General features: G+C 44.3%; 1 protein-coding gene across 1 annotated transcript; it reads right to left on the reverse strand.

Moving 5' to 3' along the window:
- Positions 1–993: 993 nt before the first annotated feature.
- Positions 994–24,427, reverse strand: C5H8orf89 (chromosome 5 C8orf89 homolog). The gene is made up of 5 exons (XM_028864615.2): positions 24,032–24,427; positions 9,337–9,500; positions 7,197–7,338; positions 2,828–2,883; positions 994–1,280 (listed from the first exon to the last, which is right to left on the reverse strand). Exons 2-5 carry the CDS (start codon positions 9,461–9,463, stop codon positions 1,132–1,134), a joined length of 474 nt encoding a protein of 157 aa, XP_028720448.1. The 5' UTR covers positions 9,464–9,500; positions 24,032–24,427; the 3' UTR covers positions 994–1,131.
- Positions 24,428–25,464: the final 1,037 nt, after the last annotated feature.

Here is a 25,464-nt window from a genome sequence, read left to right on the forward strand (position 1 = left end):
ATCCCAGTTCTTCCACTTTCTAACTAGAGACTCTCTAGATATTTGTTGGAAGTGTGGTATTTTGAATAGGACTGGCTCCCATTGGCTCAAATATTTGAATGCTCCGTCATCAGGGAAGCGGAGCTCCCTGAGAGAGGTTAGGAGGTACTACCTGCGTGTGTTCACCTGCTCCGTTCTAAAGTTCAGCACTGGGAGGTCCATTGCTGTCTCCCAAGCAAAGGCAGGATTACCCACCCAGACTTCATCAGCAAACAAAGACAAGACTTTGCTCTTCATCTGGCTGAATAGTTTCCACACAGGAAAAAACCCTTTCATTGACCCTTTCATTAAATAAAAACAAAAGTTTTTATTTTATGTGGCTGTATGCCACAGCTGAGGAGGTGAGTCAGATCCCCTGGACATGGAGCCACAGATGACTGGGCGCAGCCTGGTGTGAGGCCGGGCTTTGGGTCCTCTGGAAGAGCGGTGAGCATTCTCGCCAGCTGCGCCATCTCTCCAGCTACTGGTCCCTTCTAACGCCCACACTTACTTCCCTTTCATCTGTTTTCTTTGGTTGTTTTGAGACAGAGCCTCACTCTGTAATCCAGACTCAAAAAATCCTTTGGCCTCAGCCTCCTGAATGATAGGGTTCCAGATGTATGACACCATCCCTGGATTCTTCTTAAACTTTCTGCAACAACTAGTGAGGTCCATTGGAAAGATAAGTCTCAAAAGCATTTATCAAATTAGATCAAAAGACATATAATGTGCTTAAAACTTGTAGAATATAACTTCTATCATGCATATTTTGCATAATTCAAATGTTTTTTATGTAATATGTATAGGTGGGCAGAAAACTGAACTAGCACACACAGACATTTGGGTTCAATACCTAGTACCATTTTTATTTAAAAAGTAAAATCATTCCATTTTAATAATAAAATATCCATTTTCAAGAAAAAAGTAAAATAAAAGATGAAACGCCATGTTCAACAAAATACGAATTATCCCATATATAACATAAAATATTTATTTGCTATTTACATTTCCATTTGTATTATATCACATATCAAAAAAGACTGAAAGAAAGAAAAAGAAACACGGCAATGTGAGCCACAGCCCGGAGAGAAGCGTGGCGCGTCGTGGGACCCATCAGCAGTCTCGGAGATCTCGCTTCTTGCCTCGCTTGGCCTTCTTGTGTGTTTCCTGGCGAATAGTGTCATATTCCAATATGGCCATTCTGGAAAGCCTCTGTAGAAACTGAGAGGGCGCTCCTATGAAAGGGTCACTGAAGACAGAACCTGTGAGAGAGAAAGTCAGCTCTGTATATGATGAGGGAGTGTGGTTCCTTCCACTGATGCCTAGGAAACCCTACCGAGTCTTTGCAGGCACACCTGGAACTTTCCAGAAAGGCTAATGCCTACTTCTGACAAAACCAAAGAATGGAAAACTTTTGAGTATATGGCTCAGGAAACTTTACCACTAACTTTGGTTACCAATTACTTCAGGAAAATGTTAAGAGCTGATTACAGGGCTCACACACCAGATATGTCTATTCTGTCACATGCCATATGCATTGCCTCTGACACTATACCTCCAAAATCTAACATGTACAGGGAGGAGGCAGTAAATGCAGACGCCTGAATTCCTAGAAGGTTCTCTGTAATCTTGTAGATGTAATTAAGTTACCTGACTCAGCAGAGGTTTTGATGTCTACTCTCAAAAAACAAATTTCTAATCAAGTATATCAGAAGTGAGAAACTGGGAATGTCTGATTCTAAAGTAGCAAAGGACAGACTCCCTCCAGATATGGTAGGAATACTCAGTGGTGCTTAGAAAGAAACTGATTTAAGAGTCAGTTGGGGGGGGGGGGCAGGGCTGGAGAGATGGCTCAGAGGTTAATAGTACTGACTGGTCTTCTAGAGGTCCTGAGTTCAATTCCCAGCAACCACATGGTGGCTCACAACCATCTATAATGAGATCTGGTGCCCTCTTCTGGCCTGCAGGCATATATGCAGGCAGAACACTGTAAACACTGTATACATAATAAAAAAAAAATAATAAGAGTCAGTTTGGGGCTCTAAACAATTGCAATACAGACAGTTGCTGTAGCGAAATGTGTTCAGTACACAGAATTAATTTAAAAAAGAATAGAAGATAAGGATAGGGGGCTGGAGCGATGGCTCAGCAGTTTAGAGCACTGGCTGCTCTTCCAGAGGACCCGGGTTGATTCCCAGGACATGGAAGCTCACAACTGTGGATAACTCCAGTTCCAGGGGATCCTCGCATGCCCTCTTCTGGACGCTTAGTGCACTACACACATGGTGCACAGTACTACACTGGCAATCAAAGCACCACACACATAAAACAACAGTTGTTCTTCTAAAAAGATAAGGATAGCATGGAACTTTCTGGGAAGGTGGTAAAGGGTTCAGTACTGCATTCACATTTTAGTCCGTGGTAAGGAGCAGGTGTTTCTGAAATAGGGGGTAGCGTGATTAGGCGTCAAGGCTGCATGCTTCTGTTGCAGTGTTGAACGACTTTAAAACTCAGAAATTTAAAATAAGGTGGCCAGCTTGAAGGCTACTAAGTGGCCCAGGTGAGCTATGTTGGAGGCTGGCCTGGGTCCTGAGACAACAGAGCATGTGTAATGAACCTCAAACCCCCTAAATTTACAGACTAAGCAAAGCTTAACAGAAGCATTAACATGCAACCGGTGCTTGTAAGAAGCACTCCAGGGGACCGGGGCAGGAGGATAGCTGGGAGCTTGAGGCCAGCCTTGGCTACACAGGAAAACCCTGTTCAAAAAGCAAAGGTGTGGGGAGCAGGCAATGGAACAATGGAGTACCTTTTGACTTCTCCTGAAGGGCTGGCACGGTGCACGGCTCCTTGGTCTTCTTAATCCTAAAGATTACAGATGGTCATAAAATGGCATAGAGTAACCCACAGGCTGTTGACTTTGAAAGACACAAGAGGCTAACAGCAAAGTCTCAGTCACGCTCACTGGCTTCTTACATTTTGTGTGGCTCAGTTTGTTTCTGTGCGGGGACAAGTCCCACGCTCCTGCGTCTGGTTAACATATGATGTGTCCCACTAAAACTCACCTTGTCAAATGATATCACATGGGGACAAAAACCAGTGGTGCAGGAGAGACACAACTCCCCATCATTAACCCCAACAGTGGGAATGAACCAACCCAACGGTAGATTTCCTGATACATTTCACCAGGAGCTAGGCACTGAGTGTAATTCTTCACAGGCGTCTGTGGTAACTGTAAGTAGTCAGGACAGCAGCTACACTAATGTGTCTGGATGTGTTAGATGCAGATGCCCGGGTCCCATATTTTTGCACTTTTTTTCATCAGTCACCATGACCTGAACTTTTGCTATAATTTTGCACCTAAACGAATAGACTGGCATAACAAATTATGAGGGGAAATGGGTAAGGAATTGTAAAGATTCCACATTTCATATAACTATGGTAAACTTTAATCTTTACCTCTATGATGCTATTGTCAGTTACAGTCCTTGTGTGTTGTGAGAGTCACTGAAAATTTCTGGTCCTCATTAAGAACATTTGAGAAAAGATTAGACATTTACCAGAGTTTTGGAGTCAAATATTCACACATTGGAGGGCCAAAAAGAAGGTAAGAAACTGTGCACAAACAAATAACAGAGTACTTCCCTGCTTTGCCAAGATTGTTTTCTCAGAGAACGATGTGCAACATGCAGAGGGGAATAACACACGTGAGGCAACTTGGCGCGTCCTCACTGGAGTGGCTGAACTCAAGGCATTTCGACCAAAGGCAAGGAAACTCATGAACATTGACATCTGCCTAGAGTTCACAGACACCATGTCACCTAGTCCCCACACTCCTCTTTCTATATGAAGAACACTGGCCAGACTGTGATGAAATTCACAGCTGTCAATGGAAAATGTCAGAAGTGATTTCCTGAACAGCCTGATCACAAATGATAACCAACACCGGCTCAAGCAGGAAAGAGGGTGAAGATTCTCTGTCACGATCTCTATTTCTGCCTTCTCTTTTTGAGATTATTGTCTCATGTAGTTCACGTAACTGTACAACTGAGGATGACTTTGAACTTGTGAATGCCCCTGCCTCTACCTCCTGAGTACTGGGATGGCAGGATGCTCTACCAAAGTTTATACAATGCTAGGTATCAACTCAGGACTTCAGGCTTGGCAGGCAAACACTCGACCAACTGTACTAGATCCCCAGCCCCGCCTTTTACATTTTGATTCCAGAAAATCTGTCTTCAGAAAAATATCGAAAGTACTGACAAACGTTATATGTTCCCTTGTGGCATTATTTACAAAATTAAAGATGTCACAGGAACTCACAAGTCTAAAACAGGAAACGGTTGGGTAAACCACAGAGCAATACATGGACAATAGTGTGGCTAGCAAGACTATGTAAAGTGAAGATTATATGACATGGTGAGTATCAAGCTCAGCAGTTGGGGGGCGCTGGGTTTGGATATTTTTTGCTGTGATTTTTTGTGTTTTGTTTTGTTGAGTCAGGGTCTCAGTATGAAACCCTTGTTGGCCTGGAATTCACTTCGTAGACCAGGCTGGACTTGAACTCACAGACACTTGCCTACTTTGGTGCTGTGATTAAAGTCTTGTACCATGATGTCTGGTCAATAATAACTTTTAAAAAGCATAAAAAGGGGCTGGAGAGGTGGTTCAACAGCTAAGAGCAAAGAGTGTTCTTCCCCAAACTTACATCTATCTGTGGGCGCCAACACTTCTGGCCTCCTTGGGCACCTGAACTCATGTGCGCATGAGTGTGTATTCCTGCAAACAGTCTTTGGGGAAAGGCGCAGAATGAAAAGTACAGGGACACTAAAATCACAACTAAAATAAAAATCCATGAAAATGAAGTATAGAAAAACATTCGAAATTGTGTTTCTTTTTTTCTCTCCAGATTTTCTGTAAACTTGAAAATTTCCACATCATCTGGATAAATATCTTCCAGTATTTTTCAATTTATTTATTTATTTGGATATAAGGTTTCCCCACGTGTCTCATCTGTCAGAGAACTCACTAAGTGACTGAGCAACACTTGGGACTCCCCTGACTCTCCTGAGTTCTAATATTACAGGCCTAAGCCAGCGATCTGATCTGGTAAACTCAAGAAAGAAAGCTGAGAGCTGGGGAGGTGACCCAGCAGGGAAGAGCACTTGCTGTTCTTGCAAGAGGACCCAGATTCAGTTCCCAGCACCGGCATGGCAGCTCACAACTGTCCATAACTCTAATCCCAGGGCATCTGACTTCGTCTCCTGGCTTCTTCAGTCATGCATGTGGTACACAGACGTACATGCAGGGGAAGCATGCACACATATAAAATAAAAATATCTTTTTAAAGGAATAGAGTTAGGTGTGATCCACGTGCCTCTAGTCCCAGAACTTGACAGGGTATCAGGGATTCACAGAATACTCTGCTCCACTGTGAGTTGAAGGCCAGCCTGGGCTACATGAGACCATGTCTCAAACAAAATAACAAAGCTAAGGCCGGGAATGTGGCTCGGTGGTAGATTGCTAGCCTAGCATTCACAGAGCCCTGACCTCAATCTCCAGCAGCTCAAAACCAAACAGTACCAGGCGTGGTGACACACACCTTTAATCCCAGAACTTGGAAGGTAAAGGCTGGCAGATCTCTGTGAGTTCAAGGCCAGCCTGGTCTACAGAGTGAGTTCCAAGCCAGTCAGGGCTACACAGTGAGACCCCATTTCAAAGACAATTGAAAAAAAAAAAAGAAAGAAATCTCAAATCCCAGTCTTAAATGCTGTCTGTGGGTGAATGATTACAGTTTTTTGTAGTAGCAAGGCCATACAAAACTGTGTGCCAGGTATGGTGATTTGTGCCTATAACAAACAAAAAAACCCACCCAGATATATATGTGTGTGTGTGTGTGTGTGTGTGTGTGTGTGTGTGTATGTGTATGTATATGTATATACATTGTATACTTCCTTCAAAAAAGTTACAACTCAAATAATGTTTCTTTTCTATAAGAAATGAGCAAGAACTAGTCTGTGGTGGCTAATCTCGGTGCTCAGCAACCTCACCTGCGCGTGTGTCTGACCCCCTGGAGGTGGAATTACACGAGGTTGTCTATGTAAAGTGCCTGAAGAAGGTGCCAGAAGTCAAACTCCAGCCCCAGAAGAGCAGTGCACACACCTAACCTCTGACCCACCTCTCTAGGCTGGCTTTGTGCCTGCCTTATCCTCCAAGAGTGAAACAGTGAAAGGCCCACGCCTTTAATCCACCACTCAGGGACACAGAGGCAGGCGGACATCTGTGAGTTTGAGACCAGCCTGGTCTACAGAACTAGTTCCAGGGCAGTCAAAGATACACAGAGAAACTCTGTCTGGGGGAGGGGGGGACTCTTTGATTAGTATGTCAGAGTTATATTAATTATATTAGAAAAGTAGGGTTCTCTTTTTTAGGGGGATGGGGGCCTCCTTATGTAACCTAGGCTAGCCTTGAAGTACAAATCCTCCTGCCTCGAGCTGCTGAGTACTGAGATTACAGATATGTAGCCAAAGCTCGGACTTTTTTTTTTTTTCAGTACTGGAGATGAAACTCGGGACCTAGACGGCTGGATAAGCACCATGCCACTGAGCTACATGCCCAGCTCTTGAGCCAGACAAGGCTTTTAGTGGTAGTTTACAAAGGTGGGTGCCTGGCAGAAGCTCTCTCTCCTGATGGTGCAAGGTTTTATCACCCCCCCACCCCCCCACCCCACCCCCACCCCCCCACCCCGTCTCACCCACAATCTTCCAAAACCTGCCAAGGCTGTAGAGTTAAAACCCTTATAGATAATGACCCCCGTGCTCTTATGCACTTGAACTAGGCTCAGACAGTAAATACACTTAAAAGGAGGTCCGTTAATCCTTTCTAGCAATGCCACTTCAAAAGAGAGAAAAGTGCCTATTTGTCAACTTGAAGGAAATGGCTAACTTAGATGGAAAGGAAGGAAGGAAGGAAGGAAGGAGGGAGGGAGGGAGGGAGGGAGGGAGGGAGGAAGGAAGGAAGGAAGGAAGGAAGGAAGAGAGAAAGCTAAAAATTCAATCCTTTATGAAAAAACTTCAATAAGCAAGAATCAGACTTATTAGCCCAGAAAGCCCTCGACCTTCAGCATCTTTACTTACAAATAAATACTCGACCAAGGGAGTCAGATTCAGGTCACCTACCTGATCGGAGGGATCTCCGTCTCAGCGTGCAGCAGGTGCTTATGAATCTCGAGTGTAGTTGAATTTAAGTTCTTGGGGCAACTTGGCAATTCTGGCAAATACGGCATTTTGTGACTTTCTTTGGGCTCTTCTAGACCAAATGCTGTGGGGCATTGTGATTAAAAAAAAATCATAATTCTCTTGGTTAAATGCACATTTCTTCTACCACTTACTAAAATGCATAGTATTGCAAAGGAAATCGGGCACGGAGGGAAGGGCCGGAAGCTGCTGCCGTTTGCTCTCCCAGGAGAATGACTGTCAAATGCAGTCAGACTGAGCACAGGGAGGAGGAGACTTGGAGGGTGGATAAGAATGGGAACAAGGAGAGTCAGGCATGTTGCCTCATATCTGCAATCCCAGTGCTGGGAAAGCTGAGGCAGGAGGATCATAAGTTCAAGGCCAGCCTGGGCAATTTAGTGACATTGGGTCTGAAAATAAAAAGCACAAAGGGATTGGAAAGCAGCTCAGTAACAGGGCTCGCCAAGTGTGTGCGAGGCTCTAGGTTCTGCCCCCAGAATCCTACCTGCCCTTCCCCCCAAAACAAAAATATGAGCAGTAGCAGCAAAAGAAAGGGTGTCCAGCTCTCCGCTGCCTCCTCTGTTTCATTTAATTAGAGTCCACAGAGTATGTAGATAAAATCACTTTCAAGACTTCTGCATTGCCTGCTGCTGCACACTGCTGCTCAGTGTGTCCTGCTCTTGTGTAAATAACCACAAAGCAGAAATTACATGATCTGAAATCCTACCCTTAGCATCGATTTGAAGTTTCTCTCCATGAAATTCATACCAAATACGTAAAAACCAACACAAAGTGTCCAGATTACTCCCACTGACTCCACAGTTTTTTTAAAAATTGTTTTGTTTGGGTTTTAGGGTTGGTTGGTTGGTTGGTTGGTTGCTGGATTGGTTGGTTGGTTGGTTGGGATTTTAATCGAGATAAGGTCTCTCTATGTAGCTCAGGCTGGTTTTGAACTTGCAACAATTTCCCTGCCTCCCAAGAGCTAGAATCACAAGTATGCTCCACTATACTTAGCTTCAAGTTGTTTTCTTTTTTCTTCATCTATCCTTTTCACCTCACTTACTAAGGCAGAACCCAGAAGAACCCAGAGCTGTCAAGTTAAACTAGTTTGTTCTGGTAATGACCACTCTCTTCCTCCCGTGTGCTGGATTACAGGAGGGCTGCCATTCCTACAGACCTGTTCATGTGTTCTGGGGACCTGAACTTGCCTACTCAGCAAGTGCCTTACTGGCTGAGTTCTTTCCTCAGCCCCAAGTTAAGAAATCAAGACAGGGGCTGGAGAGATGGCCCAGAGGTTTAGAGCACTGGCTGCTCTTCCGGGGAAGAGGGTTGCTTTCCTAGCACCACAGGGCCGCTCACAACTGTCTGCAACTGCATTCCAACAGATCCTACACCCTTTTCCGGCCTCCGCAGGTACCAGCTACCACCTGCTACACAGACGTACATGCAGCAAACACTCATGTACAGAAAACACAAACAATAAACACATCTTCAAAAGAAATAAAAACAAAGGCATTAAACAGAAAAGGTAGATTAAGAGGCTAAAAGCTTAAAGGTCACAGTGGTGCAAGCCTGAAATCCTAGCACTTGGGAGGTGGCCGCAGGAAGATGAGGAATTAAAAGACCAGCCTAGACTACAAGTTCAGGAGTAGCCTAGGGTATGTAAAACCCTGTTAGAAAGAAAAATAGGAGAAAAAAGGTAATTGTTTAAAATCTGTAGCTGAACATTGTAGTGCATGCTTATAGCACCAGAACTTGAGATGCAGAAGCAAGAGGATTTCAAAGATTCGTGGCAAGTCCCAGGCCAAGACAGCATAAAGAGGCTGCCTCAAAATAATTGAAAAATGTAAGTAATAAATAAAACAATTTTAAAACATAAGTAAATAAATAAAACGCATTTCCATTGCTCACAGAATATTAATCTTAACTTGCTTCCCCTTCCCCTTCCATAAACTTAATATGCTAGCCCAATATAAATGTCCAGGAGTTCATGATGTCTCTTGACCGCTTAGGGGAGAAACGGAGGTCAGTTCCAGGCATCCCTTCTGTTTCTCCCAGAGAATTACAACTGAAATGAAGTTACCTTTCCTCATCTTCTGGGTTTCCAAGACTGCTTTCCTCCAGCTACTCTCAAACAGAAAGCAGTTGTCCAAGGAATGTCTACTGACTTTGGAAGCCTCAAATTTGATCTCAGGAGATAGTATTGCCATTTTCTCTTCTTTCAGTAGCCCGGATGAGAAGGACACGCTGCTCCGGGGCAGGGGAGGCAAGAACACAGGCATTTCTTGTAAATACCTTTTCTCATATTACCGTGAAGACTAAATATTAACACACATTTACTATCATGTGGAAATATGCATTCTTGGAGGTTTATTTTGCTTATTGAAAGTCTCACTATATAGCACTTGACTAGCCTGGAACTCACTATGTAGACCAGGCTGGCCCTGAACTCACAGAGATATAGCTGCCTCTGCCTTGAAGTGCTAGGATTGAAGCTGTGTGCCACTGTGCCCAGCATGGTCTTGGGATTTGAAAGCTAGAGAGTTTTAAGAATAAAGTTTGCTATGTTTTAAGCATTTAAATGGATGTTTTCATTTGGTTGGCATTTTGAGACAGGGTCTCAATTAACTTAAGCTAAAGAGAACTCTGCAAGGATGGCCTTGAATTTCCGATCCTCCTGCCTCTGCCTCCCCAGAGCTGGGATAACAGGAAGATACTACCACTTCCAGTACTTTGATATCCTTGGAACCTCGTAAGTGCTTTTGATGTCATAGGATTGGTGGCCAAAGAGGCAAAGGCCAAAGGAGACCACTCTCTGAGTGACACCCATGAAAATGACCTCAAATGAAACATGAAGTCACTGATAGCTTCCAAACTCTTCAAAGACACTCAGTTCACCTGGCATGTTGGCACACACCTTTAATCTCAGCACTCAGGAAGGAGAGACAAGCCAATCTCTGTGAGTTCGAGGCCAGCCTGGTCCACATAGGGAGTTCCTGGACAGTTGGATCGACATAGTGAGACTCTGGCTCAAAGAAAAAAAAAAAAAAAAAAAAAAAAACCCTCTTAGAATCACAATCCAGACTCCATTCTAAGAACTTCCTTTTTATCTACAGAGAGAACTGGATAACTGTCAGCTTCCAGCCTGCCTCCTGCTCCCTTTCAACAGCCCAGGAAGTGAGGCAGAGATGTAAGGCTGCTTTCTTTCAGTGGCGGAGGGAAGACAGGGATGCTCAGATGGACTTCCGAGCATCTCACACTGGAACGGCCTCCTTGAGGCATTTTATCCTGCTAAAATGTTCTTAAAACTGGCTTTTTTCTAGAACATCCACACACTAAATACACAAAGACCCATTACACTAATCTCTAATCTCTAAATCTATGTTTGACATTTTTTTATGATAAAATTTGTTTGAAAGTCCACATTTGAGAGCCTGGGATTGTGGTGAAAAGCTTTAATCCCAGCACTCGGGAGGCAGAGGCAAGGTGGGAAATTCAAAGCCATACTGGTCTATATAGCGAGCTCTAGGGCAGCCAAAGCTACAGAGAGAGAGAGAGACAGAGAGAGAGAGACAGAGAGAGAGAGAGAGAGAGAGACAGAGAGTCCATACTATGTAAACTGTAATCCCAGGAGTGGAGAGGTAGGAGAATGGGAACCTTAGAGCCATCCTTGGCTAGTTTGAGGCCAGCGTGGGTGGTATAAGACTGTCTCCAAAAAAAGCTTTTTTTTTTAATAAAGAAAGAGAAATAAATTTAAAAATATAAACTGAAAAATAATAATCCAAATTTGCAAATATCTACAACTTCAAAAATGTATTGATATAATAAAAAACAAAATACTAGCCAGGCGTGGTGACATACATTTTTAATCCTTGTACTTGGGAAGCAGAGACAGGTGGGTCTCTGTGAGTTCAAGGCCAGCTAGGTCTATTTAGAGAGATCCTATCTCAAAAATAAAAAACAAAAACAAACAAACAAACAAACAGAACACCACCCTGCACATTCCACACCACACATGTGGAGGTCAGAGAAAAATGTGGGAATTGGTTCTCTCCTTCCAATTTGTGGATCTCTGGTATCAAATTTAGGTTATTAGGCTCCTTCATCTGCTAAGCTCTTACTGGCCCCAAACCAAATGCTTTTCTGATGTTTCTCATAAACACAATCTCTACCAAAGCAGGCAAGCAGAGGAATTAGACTGATGCCCTAAGATCCCCATTTGCTTTGGGGTTATGCACATACATCCTCTTGTCATAAGACAGTAACTGACTTCCTTCCCTTGCATATAACTACTCACACACGCCCTCTCCAAACGATGCATCTAGTGACTTCAGAAGCCGCCACACCCCCAACCCCGCCCACCATCTGCATTAGACCACACATACTCCCATCTCTGAAGTTTTCAAATTTGGACAGTTTTGCTCAGGTGTATTCCCAATGTATCTGGTATGGAGACAGAAGGGCCAGTCGGACCTAAACTAGTTTTGGTTGCATGCATAGTAAGGCAAAAAGTGTCTTCTAGTAACTTTATAGGAAAGATCCACGATTTACCATCTTATGCTTATGCATAATTGGGTGTGCATATGATGAAAATCAGATGCAATGTAAGGAAGGACATGCCCAATGGGGAAGTCATTATATAACCTACCAATCAAAATAGATAACCATCAAGAAAAGCCCTTTAGTAACCAACCCCTTAAAAGGAAGCTCAGAACAACAGTCAGGGCCTTTGTCACTCATGTTGTCCCATGTCAGTCTTGACAGTGTTTACTCCTATATCCTACACTGCTGCTTTGCTCTGAAGAAAGTCATCTCACTTTTGAAAATATGTCTGGGCTCTTACGTTCAATTCTTGGATAAGAGGCCAAGAACTTGGAATCACCTGACCCAGGCTTAACATGATGGTCTTTATTCATCCATTCCCTGCAAATGACATCATTTCATCCTCTGTATATCTGGCTAACACTCTAATGTGCCACATTTCCTTTATTCATTCAGCCACTGCTAGGCTCCCAGGCTGATTCGATAACCTGGCTGAATGCATAGTGCCATAATCAGCACAGCATTGCAGGTATCTCTAGTGTATGATGGCTTTGATTCCTTCAGTTATACGCCAGGTATGGGTGGATACGGGGAGCAAATGCACCCCTGTATGAGTGAGCATTCATGACATGAGCACAGCCATGTCAAGGACCCTAATACCTCCGACCTATGGGAATGGCAAGGCCTTCCCCAGATCCCTGTCTGGATGCGGACCATGTGTGCAGAATGCTTCTTCATCCTGGATGACTGAAGCCTGAGACCACTCTCCTGCAGAGACCTCCCACTGAGATCAGCTAATCTACCCATTCAGCTGTAAATACCAGTAGGCTGCTGATTTGTCTCACATAGCCCACCCCATCCCAGTCGTGTCTGCAGTTCCTTCCCTCAGTTACCCCAGTAAGGTCCACCCCAGAGCTGTGCGGGTCATGGAAGGTAGATACTATAGTAGTTCTATTTTAAGTTTATTGAAAAATTCCTGATAAACCTGTTGGATTTCTGCTGTACTATAATATCTTGCTTGTCATCTCTATCAGTTTATATCTTCTCTCTTTTGGTGAGCTTCTCTAAGGGTTCATCAGTCTTGTTAGCCTACTCACAGAACCAGCTCCCTGTCTTCCTGGTTCTTTGTATTGTACTTCTGGCCTCAATTGCACTGAGTTCAACTCTGGATCTGTATTCCTCCTTTCATTCTACTGGTTTGGGAATTGTTCTTGTTTTTCTAAGACCTTGAGATGCATCATCAAGCTACCTGAGAACTCTGTCTTTTTAATGTAGGCTCTCAAGCTATACATTTCTCAGAACTGCCTTTGCTACATCTCACATGCTCCGGTAGAAGGTGTCTACATTTTAAATTTTATTCTAGTAGCTTTTACATTTTTCTCCTTATGTCTTCAATGACCTGCTCACTCTCCAGAAAGGTGTTGTCTACACGTGTGTTTATGTGGTTTCTGTAGTATAGATTGCTGTTGATTCCTAACTTCATTTCTTTATGATCTGATAAGGTGCCAGGAATTATTTCAAATGTTTTAAATTTCTTTTTCTTTTCTTTTTCTTTTCTTTTAAATTTCTTAAGACTTGCTTTGTGGCTTAAAAATAACTATTTTAGAGATATATTTTTAAGGAAATTTCCATAAAATATGTGAAAAAATGTGTATGATGCAGTTTTTGGATGAAGCTTCAGAGTCTGTTAGCACCATTCATTTATCATCTATAATTTATAATATTCTATAATCTATCATTATTAGTTCATCTCTGAAGTTCCTCCAGTGATCCCCCCATGGGGTGTTTCTGGGCCACCAGCCTATTGGTAAGAATAGGGTATTAAAGTCATTCACTATAATTATACTGGGGCCTCCATGTCTCTTTATGTCCAGTAATTTTTGTTTGATTGTGAAGTTCTAGTGTTCTGTTTGTTTTATAAATTGGTTACATCAACATTTGGTGCATATATATTTTCACTCGTTATGTCCCCTGATGATTTCCCTGTAGTACTATGAAGTGGTCTTGTTTCTTCTAATTTTGCCTTGAAATCTGCTTATTAAATATGAACACAGTTCATTTTGCTTCCTTCCAGATTCCAATTGCTTGGAGTATTATTTTCCATTCCTTCAGCGTATGTGTGTGTGTGTGTGTGTGTGTGTGTGTGTGTGTGTGTGTGTGTGTCTTTGCTGGTGAGGTGTGTTTCTTACAAGAACAAACAGTTGAAAGTTGTTTTTTAATCTAATTAGCCAATCTATATCTTTTTTAAAAGATTTATTTATTTATTGTATATGAGTGTGTAGTAGAACATTTTAAGGTGTGTTACTTTTTTTTTGGGGGGGGGGGTTTCGAGACAGGGTTTCTCTGTGTAGCTTTGTGCCTTTCCTGGGACTCACTTGGTAGTCCAGGATGGCCTCGAACTCATAGAGATCTGCCTGCCTCTGCCTCCCGAGTGCTGGGATTAAAGGCGTGTGCCACCACCGCCCGGCAAGGTGTGTTACTTTTGTTCCTATTGCGTTTGTTTCACTCTGTGAAGCTGTGTTACTGTGCCTGTGTAAAACACCCGATGGACTAATAAAGAACTGGCCAATAGCAAGGCAGGAGAAAGATGGGGCTGGCAGGCAGAGAGAATATATAGAGGGAGAAATCTGGGAGGACAGATCTAGCAGCCAGAGAAGAAGGACACCAGGGGTCAGCTGCCCAGCTACACAGCCAGCAAGCCACAGAGTGACAGATTTACATAAGTAAAAGAACAGGAAAAGCCCAGAGGCCAAAGATAGATGGGATAATTTAAAGTTAAGAAAAGCTGACTAGAAACTAAGCCAAGCTAAGGCTGGGCATTCATAATAAGAATAAGCCTCCGTGTGTGATTTATTTGAAAGCTGGGTGGCAGCCCCCCCCACCAAAAAAAAAGAGCAAAACCCTCCAACAATATTAGTTCTTTTTTCTGCATATATGACTTTATTCCAGAAGAGGGCATCAGATCCCACTACAGATGGTTGTGTATAGACCTGCAGAGGCTTCCTAGTGAGACCTTACTAAAGGTCAGAGAATCTGAACTTGCTTTACCTAGCAGGGTTAAGTAAGGAGACTTGGTCACGGGCGTGTTTACCAGGTGTTTGAAAGAGTCTACACTTGGCTATATGGTGTGCTTTGATCTTGCAAGGGGGAGGTCTTTTGCCTCTCCCCTTGGCATATTATAAAAAGCCCTTTTGCATAAAGCTCTGGGTAACTGGGTATTGATTCAGGGTCCTCCTGAAACTATCTTGTGTCTCTTTCTCCTTGCTGTCTAGGTCTGTCTTTCTAACTAATTTTCTAATTCCTCTCTCCTCCACCCAAGAACCTTTCAAAAGGTGGGAGCAGGTTGGAGCTGGACTCTCACAGACTCCCACAGTTGTAAGATATCATATGGGTGCTGGGAATTAACTAGGGTCCTCTGGAAGAGCAGCCAGTGTTCTTAACCACTGAGCAACCTCTCCATCCAGAAGTCTGTATCTTTTAATTAGAGAAATAAAACCATTTACACTTAAGGTTATAATACAGAAGTGTGTCCTAGTTCCTATAATTTTTTTCTTTCTAATGTTTGATGGTCTTCATTTTTTATTGCTTATCTGTTTTTCTACTGGGATTTATTCTTTCCTGTGCATTCATGCTTATAGCTCTCTTCTGAAATGGAACTACAGGAAGTTGTGAGCCACCCAACAAAGGTTCTGGGAAGGTAACGAGTCCTCTAGAAGAGCAGTGAACACTTAGTGCTGAGCCATCTCTCCAGCCTCTGCTTTTTATTTGGGGGCAGGGTTAAGTTGCTCAGGCTGGTCTTGAACTCACTCTGTAGGCAGATAGGCCTCGAGCCCATGATTTTCCTACTCCAGCTTCTCAATTACTACAGATTCTTTTTTTATTCCTGTTTGAATCATTTAACTCATGAACTTTATCTTCAAGTCCCCAAATTCTCCCATCTTGATTTCCTCTATTGGTGAAGCTTTCCACTGAGTTGTTTTAATTTTGACTTACTCAGCTTTTCTTTTTTTGTAAGGTTTATTTATTTATTATGTATATAGTTTTCTGCCAGCATGTATGCCTGCAGGCCAGAAGAGGGCACCAGATCTCATTATAGATGGTTGTGAGCCACCATGTGGTTGCTGGGAATTGAACTCAAGACCTCTGGAAGAGCAGCACATGCTATTAACCTCTGAGCCATCTCTTCAGCCCTTACTCAGTTTTTCATTTCTAAAAATCTGTTTGTTTTCTTTTCAAAAATCTATTTTTATTGAACTTCTTGTTCATATCCTATATTATTCTCCTTAATTAGTTCAGGCCCTCCTTCCCTTGGAATTCATTGATGTTTTAATTTTTTACATTTATTCGTGTGTGTGTGTGTGTGTGTGTGTGTGTGTGTGTGTGTGTGTGTGTAACGTGTGGAGATCAGAGGACGACTTGTAGCGATCAGTTCTCTCCAGGAATCACACTCACGTTGTCAGACTTGGCAGCAGTACCATCGCTGTTGAGCCTTATCTCTAGCCTCCATTGGTCTTTTAAACAGTCATTATTTGGAGGTTTTTAATCCAGCATTTCATCCATTTCAATAACTTTGGAGCCAATTTCTAGAGAATTATGAATTTTCAGAGGAGTCATCCTGCCTGTTTTTCACGTTTCTTGTATTTCCATGTTAGATGGATATATTTCCAATTCATGGGGTAACCTTTTTAGGAAGAGATTTCCTTTGGTGAGATATCCTATGACATGAGAATGTTGAAGTGGTGAATATATTTCCTAATGGATTTAATAGTATAATTTCCTGCTTGTGTATTGGTTAAGGACTAGTGTATTTTCAAACAGGACAGACTATTTAGAAAGCTGAGGGTCCTGCTTTCTCTGAGGCTCCACAGGAGTGGATCCAGAAGATGTAAACACTAGAATACCCTGGGCCCTCCTCCTTCCATTACAGCTCTAGCCTGGTGAGAATGTGTGTTCTGAGGATGTGGGTTCAGCCTGTGCTGTGGTCCTTATAGAAGCAGGGTCCACAGACTTTTCAGTTTTTCTCTGCCATTGCCAACACTGAGGAGCAGGTCTTCAGCACAACTGTGATAGCTTAAAAACAAACAAACAAACAAACAAACAAAAACCCTCCGTCTTACGCTAGGCATCCGTCTTGGTACCCACTGGTTGTTTGTCTCTGACTCCAGTCCCTGGAAAATAAATTCCCAGGAACTCTGACTTAGTGAACACCCACTCAGAAATGTACAGTGAGGACCATCTACTGGTTATGTTGTGACCGACTGCTTTTTGGCTTCTGTAACCTGCTTGTGCCCAATCTTGGCAAAGCAAAACAACTCCTTTTTTTTTTTTTTTTTCCCCAAAACAGCCCTTAGCTTGCTTGTGCAGATACTCAAGGTCTTCTTGTGGGTTTTGCCTTTAAAAATCCTTCCCTTGACGGGCGGTGGTGGCACACGCCTTTAATCCCAGCACTCGGGAGGCAGAGGCAGGTGGATCTCTGTGAGTTCAAGGCCAGCCCAGTCTACAAAGTGAGTTCCAGGAAAGGCGCAAAACTACACAGAGAAACCCTGACCCTATCTCGAAAAAAAAAAAAAAAATCCTTCCCCCAGGGTAGAGAGATGGCTCAGCAGTTAAGAGCACTGGCTGCTCTTCCAGAGGTACTGAGTTCAATTCCCAGCAACCACATGGTGGCTCACAACCATCTGTAACGAAATCTGGTGCCCTCTTCTGGCCTGCAGGCATATATGCAGGAAGAACAATGTATACATAATAAATAAATCTTGAAATTAAAAAAAAAATCCTTCCCCCACCCCCATTCTCACAGCAAATCTTAAATTTATCTCAGAGACTGTTGTCCTGCTAGGAGAAATCGATAAATCCTTTAATCATAATTAGATTAAATCTATGGTTTTCACACACACACACACACACCACGCTTACTTAGAGCCTGGTCCCTGGCTTGGGATTTGTATCACTTCTATTCTTTGAGTTTATGTATTTGCTTAAGTTTGAGCTAGGGAAGGTTATGTGCAGAGCAAAATGTACTGACTGTCGGCTGGGCTGGGTGTGGACCCTTCGGCAGCATAAACACGACATCCACACAGCACTCTCCAAACATTGTGGGAAGGAGAAAACCAAAACAGTAACAGCACATAACAGTGAGCCAGATACAAAAATACAGTAATGACCAAGTCCCAACTACAGCACCCACAACTCTAAGAAGGACAGCAACTGGAAAATAGTGGAGAAATAGTATAAACCAAAGGATTAGCATAACAGTTACATTTTGTTATGATAAAAGGTTGTGAGAGAGAGAGAGAGAGAGAGAGAGAGAGAGAGAGAGAGAGAGAGAGAGAGAGAATGAGAACACTGGGGAAATGCTCAGCAGTTAAGAGCACTGACTGTTCTTCCAGAGGACCCGGGTTCAATTCCCAGCAACCACATGGCAGCTCACACTGTCTGTAACTCCAGTCCTAGGGCACTAAAACATCAATGTACACAAAATAAGTAAGTTATTTAAAAAACAAAAAGAGAGAGAAAAGCAAAAATTTTAATATTCAAAACATAAAAACAGGGGAAAAGTGGAAGTGAAAGGCTTGATCTTGAGAGGGAAGAAGGGAGACAGGGGAAGAGAAGGGTTGGAGGGATGGAGGAAAGAGAGACAGAGGAGGAGGAAAGAGAGATGGAGGAGAGGTGATTTCAGTAGGAGAGGAGGAGAAGGGGAACGGGAGAATAAAACGAAAACTACTTGCACTTATATGGAATTACACACACACACACACACACACACACACACACACACACACACACACACACACATACACACACTCCAGTTAACCAGTCAGCACATACAAAAAGCAAACACACCCCAAAGTTATAAAACCCGGAGTGGTCATACAGGGAAGGACAGACGTTCACTCGGCCAATCTGCACTTCCTCCCACCTCTTCTTGGACTTTGAGCTCCTTGGAAAGAAGCCTGCTGGGGGACAGACACCCTTCCCTTTTCTCAGCAGCTGCTTGCTGGGACCTCCTCAAGATGGCTCCCATTGCAGCGCCCCCTTGCGCTTTGAAAAGCCTTGCACTTCTCCAGCGGCCGCACACAGGGCAGGTCTGGGAGCAGTTGCAAGACACCCTTTCTTTACACTGATTCCTGTGCCAACTCCTCGGCACACCTCTCGGGTGGCTCTCTGTTGCTCCTCTCAGGAGTGCTGCTGGGCCCAGAGGGGCTCGGAGCTGCTGCTGGACACAAATATGCCAGTAACTGCATGTGCTGTCTCTCCTGATTGTGGTTAATTTCTTTACATCACTTGTAACTTTTCACGTGAGACTTGGAGAGCGGGCTGCCTCCAGGTGTCAACTGTTGCTTCAGCAATGGATACTTTCCTAAACAGAGAAGTTTCCCACTGACCTCTGCCTGGCCTGGGGTTTCAGAGTTACAGGCACAATCAAGCCATCTTCTTGGGCTGCAGTCTCTAACTATGTAGCAGTGGGAACTCTGGCCCCAGAGCTGAGCTGGTCTAGCGTAGAAGCTCCACCCCTTGGCGGCTCACTCTTTCCTAGCATGGCTCAGATAGATGGCAAGTTTTCTAGCGGCTTTCGCTGGCCAATGGCAGCTTGCAGTTTGTCTTCTCATGGCACTTGGGAAACTCTTTGTCAAAGACGGATGGATATGCTAGTATGAACTTAGTCTCACATGCTCGTCCTTCCCATGTGACGTCAGGGTTCGGTGATGAGATCGGTGCCCCTTTCCCTGAAATTAACTTCTGCAGCCATTAACTAGAGATGAATGCATAAAGCAGAGGAAGTCAGTGTGACTTCCAAGATTAAGTCATAAAAATACAATACAATTGCCGCCCGGATCACTGAGGAAACTCTCTTGAAACTTAGCCACCACGTGTGTGCTAGCTGGATTTAGATAACAGTGAAGTGCTACTTAAGGGAGAGCCTGGGTTCCTCTAAAAACTGGAAGAAAGCTGCCTTGGGATTGTTACAATGTGAGCAAGAACAACTTCTATTTATGAAAGTAAACAGCATATTGGAATCTGTATGTCACCATAGCTGGGAAATTGCTAAAACAAGTGATTTTCTTTCCTTTTTTTTTTTTGTTTGTTTTGGGTTTTAGGCGGGTTGGCTTTTTTCCAGACTAGGTTTCTCTGTGTTGTTTAGGTGCCTGTCCTGAATCTCACTTTGTATATCAGGCTGGCCTTGAACTCACAGAAATCCACCTGGCTTTGCCTCCCGAGTGCTGGGATTAAAGGTGTGTGCCACTGCTGCCTGGCATTTTCCTTCTCTCTCTCTCTCTCTCTCTCTCTCTCTCTCTCTCTCTCTCTCTCCCTCTCCCTCCCTCCCTCCCTCCCTTCCTTTTTCTTTTTTCTTTATACAAGATCTGTCTTACTATGTTACCCAGGATTACAGAAAAGCTCACACGCCTCCTACCCAGCCTCTCCAGTCCTGGGATTACAGGTGTGCATTGCTACCCTGCTAGGAAGCTACTAAAACAGTCCAGTGAGAATGTAATTGACAATGGATCGAATACTGACATTCTGACCCGGAAGAGGGAGATAAAGGTGACTGTGGCTGTTAACTGGGCAGGAGAACCTGACCAATACAGAGTCCAAAGAGACTGAGCTGGAGTGGAGGTTGGCAGGTGATGAGAAACGCTGTTTTACAGAACACAAGTACAGAAGAGTAACCAGCGGACATGCACAACCCGGAACCACGCAGCAGAAACTGGGGGTAACTGGTTTGGAGACAAAAGGTTAAAAACTATCTATTTACAGATGAGAAGTAAGGTTTTACTAAAGTTGGCAAAGGAGATTTGAGAGAGAGAAGAAAAGCAGAATAGTTTTGAAGATATATGCGGGGTACGAAGACAAAGACAAGGTTCAGGAGGAGGAGTGACTAGAGAGACAGACAACCCAGAGCATCGTGGAGGCAAGGGGCCATATCTGAGTGGACAGGAGTTAGCATGGAGAAAGACAATACGTATGCCTCCAACTACCCAATTGCCCTGGTATGCACCCCCATATCAGGCCTAGGTTTTAAGGCTCCACTTGATGGGACCAAATAGGTCTGAGGTTTAGGCCTGAGGAAGAAGTCCCTGCAGATGGATGGGTTCTTAGGGATGGGCCTATGCCTGTCTTCAGCTCTCTGCCTTCTGCCTCAGGCTCAGGAGAAACTGACTGAATCTAACCAAAAGTTGGGCTTGCTGCATGAGTCACTGGAACAAGGCTTTGAAGCCTACAAAACCCAGCGTTAGAGTAAAGTGAACCTGGATTTTAGTCTCCACTTTGTCTTCTGATAGTTACATACTCACAGGGTCATGCCCCTGCCTCTCATAAGTGGACAAAGACTGAATTTCTAAAACACCTTTGAGCATCAGGCAGTAACATGTAATAAGCACTCTGCGAACAGAAACTATGATTTTAGTTATTTTTAAATACTAATAAATATTTTTTCCCTCACCACAGCCTACTGATGCAAAGGTAAACCAAGCTCTGCATGATGGTACAGTTATAATTGGGAGGTAATAGGAAGAGGACCAGCTCAAGCTACATAGTGAGTTCAAGGCTAGCCTGGATGACATGATACTGTCACACACACACACATACACACACACACACACACACACACACACACACACACACACACAAGAAAATGCAAACCAATACAACCTTTTTAAAAGCAAAATTCTGTCAAAAATTTTCATGTACGTACATCTGACTCAGTAGTTCTGTTTTTTACTCCCTCCCCCCACCATGTATGTGGAGGGGAGCGGGGAGGTCACACATGCCACAGCATGCCTGTGGAGGCCAGAGGACGGCCCTGTGGGGTTGTCCTCTCTTTCCTCTGTGTGAGTTTGGACATCAGGGTTGTGCTGCCAATGCCCTCACTTGCTGAGCTGTTTCCCAGTCCCCATCCGACCCGTGGAAGAATGTTCACTGTTGTGTGTAGCACGAATCTTTTTTCTTAAAAAAGATGTATTTATTTATTTCGTATACAGTATGTATGACTACAGGTCAGAATATGGCACCAGATCTCATTACAGATGGTTGTGAGCCACCATGTGGTTACTGGGAATTGAACTCTGGAAGAGCAGTCAGTGCTCTTAACCTCTGAGCCATCTCTCCAGCCCCCTGTAGCACAAATCTTAAAAGGTCTTATTAATAGAAACAAACCTGGAGCCAGGTATTGGGGTGAATGCTGGAAGATCAGAGAAGCAGAACCAGCCACAGCTAACCTCACCTTGCCAATTCCTCAACTGATCCTGTTTCCTCAGACTGGAAGCCTCTGTGTCCTCATCCAGAATGAATCTCAGCTGAACTGCTGCTCAAAAGCCTAAAAGCTTAACCAGCTCTAGTTCCTGGTCCTCACACCTTAAATACCTTTCTGCCATCACTTCCTGGGATTAAAGGCGTGAGTCACCATGCCTGGCTGTTTCCAGTGTGGCCTTGAACTCACAGAGATCCAGATGGATCTCTGCCTCTGGAATGCTAGGATTAAAGGCGTGTGCTACCACTGCCTAACCTCTATGTTTAATATTATGGCTGTTCTGTTCTCAGACCCCAAATAAGTTTATTAGGGTGTACAGCGTTTTGAGGAACACAATACCACCACAGTTGTGTTGTTTGTCAAAGGGAAAAATGGGAACCATTGTCAACTGGGATTGTATAGGTTCTACCATCCATCCATGGCCAAAACCAAAGTTAAAACAGTGGAAGACAGAAGAACACTAAATGTATTAAAAGGTAAAGAAAGTGGTAGCAAATAAGGAAACCTTTGGGTCTTGCTCACATATCTCTGCTGAGTCAACGAGAAGCCCCAATATACCATAATGTAATTTCAAAACCACAGATAACTTTTTAAAAAGGCAACAACAAAAGTCTTATGAAACATTCTTGTTGTAGAATATTATTTTAAGGTGTTACTTTTGTTTGTGCTGTGGAACATTTGCTTTAATGATGCAAAGATGTGTTGCCTTTTTTTATGTTGCATTTGTTTAACTCGGTGAAGCTGTGTTAATTTGCCTGCCTAAAACACTGGATGGTCTAATAAAGAACCGAATGGCCAATAGCAAGGCAGGAGAAAGGACAATCGGGGCTGGCAGGCAGAGAGAATAAATATGAGGAGAAATCTGGAAAGAGAAAAAAAGGAGGTAAAGAAAAAGGAGGATGCAAGGGGCCAGCCACCCAGTCAGCCATGCAGTAAGAGTGAAAAGTAAGATTTACAGAAGTAAGAGAAAGGTAAAAGCCCAGAGGCAAAAGTTTGGTGGGATAATTAAAGAAAAGCTGGCTAGAAACTAAACCAAACTAAGGCCAGACATTTATAATTAAGAAGAAGTCTCCGTGTGTGATTTATTGGGAGCTGGGTGGTAGGCCCCAGCAAAGGGCAAAAACAACCAGCAACATGTTGGTGTTCCAATGTGGGGCTAAAGTAGAAGAAAACCCAACAGCAGGTTATTCTAACAGTTGATAACAGGGACTACACATGCACACGTGCATATAACCCAAGACCTGGGGCTCTTTGCTTCTCCGAGTACAGTGGCCGAAGACCATTTGTTTGCAAAGCTGTTTGCATTTGTCCCTATGGTTTCAAAAAGGCTGGACAACCAGTGTGGATGACCAGTACATGAAACAGTCTACCTGCCCAGCACAATCATTTCCTAGTATCTTCAGATTCTAGTGAAAATAAAAAATATACCCACAAATATGAGCACATCAGAAATTATACAAGACAGGACTGGCAACGTCGGGAGTTCTGGTCCATTTAGTTGAGACTATGCGGGAGAAAGGGGGACACACGGAAGTCAAGAAAGTGAACACATCTCTGCTCCCAACCTTAGGTTTAAGCTCTGGAAGAAGTGGAGGGCAAGCGTGTAAGGGTGTGTCCAGTATTAAGAATACTCAGAGCCGAGCGGTGGTGGCGCACGCCTTTAATCCCAGCACTCGAGAGGCAGAGGCAGGCGGATCTTAGTGAGTTCGAGGCCAGCCTGGTCTACAGAGTTCCAGGAAAGGAGCAAAGCTACACAGAGCAACCCTGTCTCGAAAAAATAAATAAATAATAAATACTCTGGGTTTCTTCCTCACTTCCTGCCATCTTACCCCACAAGTGGAGCATGCTTGGTCAGGTCCCCATGCCCAAGGCATCCTGCCGAAGTGCCTCGAGAGCAGCTTTGGCGTGGCCCACGTGGCTCTCTAGTAGAGGGAGGGAGCCCTTCCTGCCTCCAGCCTGGAGCCCCGACTCGACTCCCTGAACTCACCGTCCCCGCAGCTGCACCGAGGAGATGGGCTTCTTCAGGTGCCGGACCCAAGGCACCAAAGTGTGCTGCTCGGCCAGCGGGGGCAGCGGGCAGCGTGGGAGCCAGCGGCGGCCTGGCTCGGACCCGAGCCCTCGGCCCAGGCCAGCGGTGTCGCGGGACTGTCCGCCGCGGCGGGGCGGGGCGGCCCGCAGCCTGCTCGCACTGGCACCACTCTCCGGGCGAGCATGCTCAGCGGCCGGCAGCCCGGCGACGCTCGGAGCGCGGCCGCCGCTCGGCACGGCCCGGTCCTGCCGGAGCCAGCGAGCGCTTGCAGCCGTGGCCCCGCCTGCCCGGTGCGCCGTTGGTTGCTAGGCGCCGGTAGCCTGGGGCCGCCCCACTGAGCTCGGCGGGTACGGCAGCTAAAGGACCTAGCGACAGGGTACCCGGCCAGGGTGGATGCTGGGATGGCTAGGAGATCAGGAAAAGGACATGGCGTCAGGGTACCAGGCCAGGGTGGATGCCCGGATGGTTAGGAGACCGTTGACACTGTTGCTGCCTCTAGGTGACTGCTGAGTGGCGAGCTCTGCAGTCTAACACTCGTCCTAGGGTAGGAGAGAGAATGGACCGTTGGATAAAGCGGGGAGTTTGGCTTCTTAGGCCGCTGGCACATCGGCTGATATCAACCTCATCTTTCAGATTCAGAGTAACTAGACTCTTTCAAGTATTTTGTGAAAAGGGTGTCCTTTCCATACCTTGGAAGTCTAGCACCCGCACCTACTCAGTAAGATTTCAATGCCTCATTGCTCAACACACAGGATACCAGTCCTCAGGTCCTCTGGTTAAGAAAGCTAACTCAAATTAGACCCGGACTGTAATACTAAGTAGTAGATAAAGCTAACCCCTCTTCTGAAACTAGGCTCAGTGGAGCTGGGCATCTAGACTTTTTGGTGGATCCTTTTCTTAGCACGTACAAGGCTCTGGGTTTGGTGCTTAGCGCCACTTATGCATGGTGGCATATGCTCTGTAATCCCAAACCCTGTGGAGGCAGGAGGAGGATCAGTTCAAGGTCATCGTGAGTTCAAGGCCAGTCTAGGATACATGAGATCCTGTCTCCAATAAATACATGTATGTGTATACTTTATATAAATAAAAGAATTATTGGCCAAAAAAAAAAAAAAGGCTAATGAGACATATAGAAGACTGGGCTGCATATTAACTTAAAGGAAGAATTTAGTGGGTAGAAATTAAGAGAAAACATGTCTGAGTCCATCTCAAAATCAATTATAAATTCAGTTCTGGGTTTGCAAAGTGGAGAATCACATAGAAGAGATGATATGGATCAAACAATATACCAGGATTCAAATGTTTCTTTCACGTGTCCTTTTGGCTCCTGCACCATACAAACTCTGCCTTTCCCCAACTGCTCTTTGCTGAGTATCTAAAAATCTCCCTTA

The sequence above is a fragment of the Peromyscus leucopus genome, chromosome 5 (genome assembly GCF_004664715.2).
Source record: "Peromyscus leucopus breed LL Stock chromosome 5, UCI_PerLeu_2.1, whole genome shotgun sequence".
NCBI lineage: Eukaryota > Metazoa > Chordata > Mammalia > Rodentia > Cricetidae > Peromyscus > Peromyscus leucopus.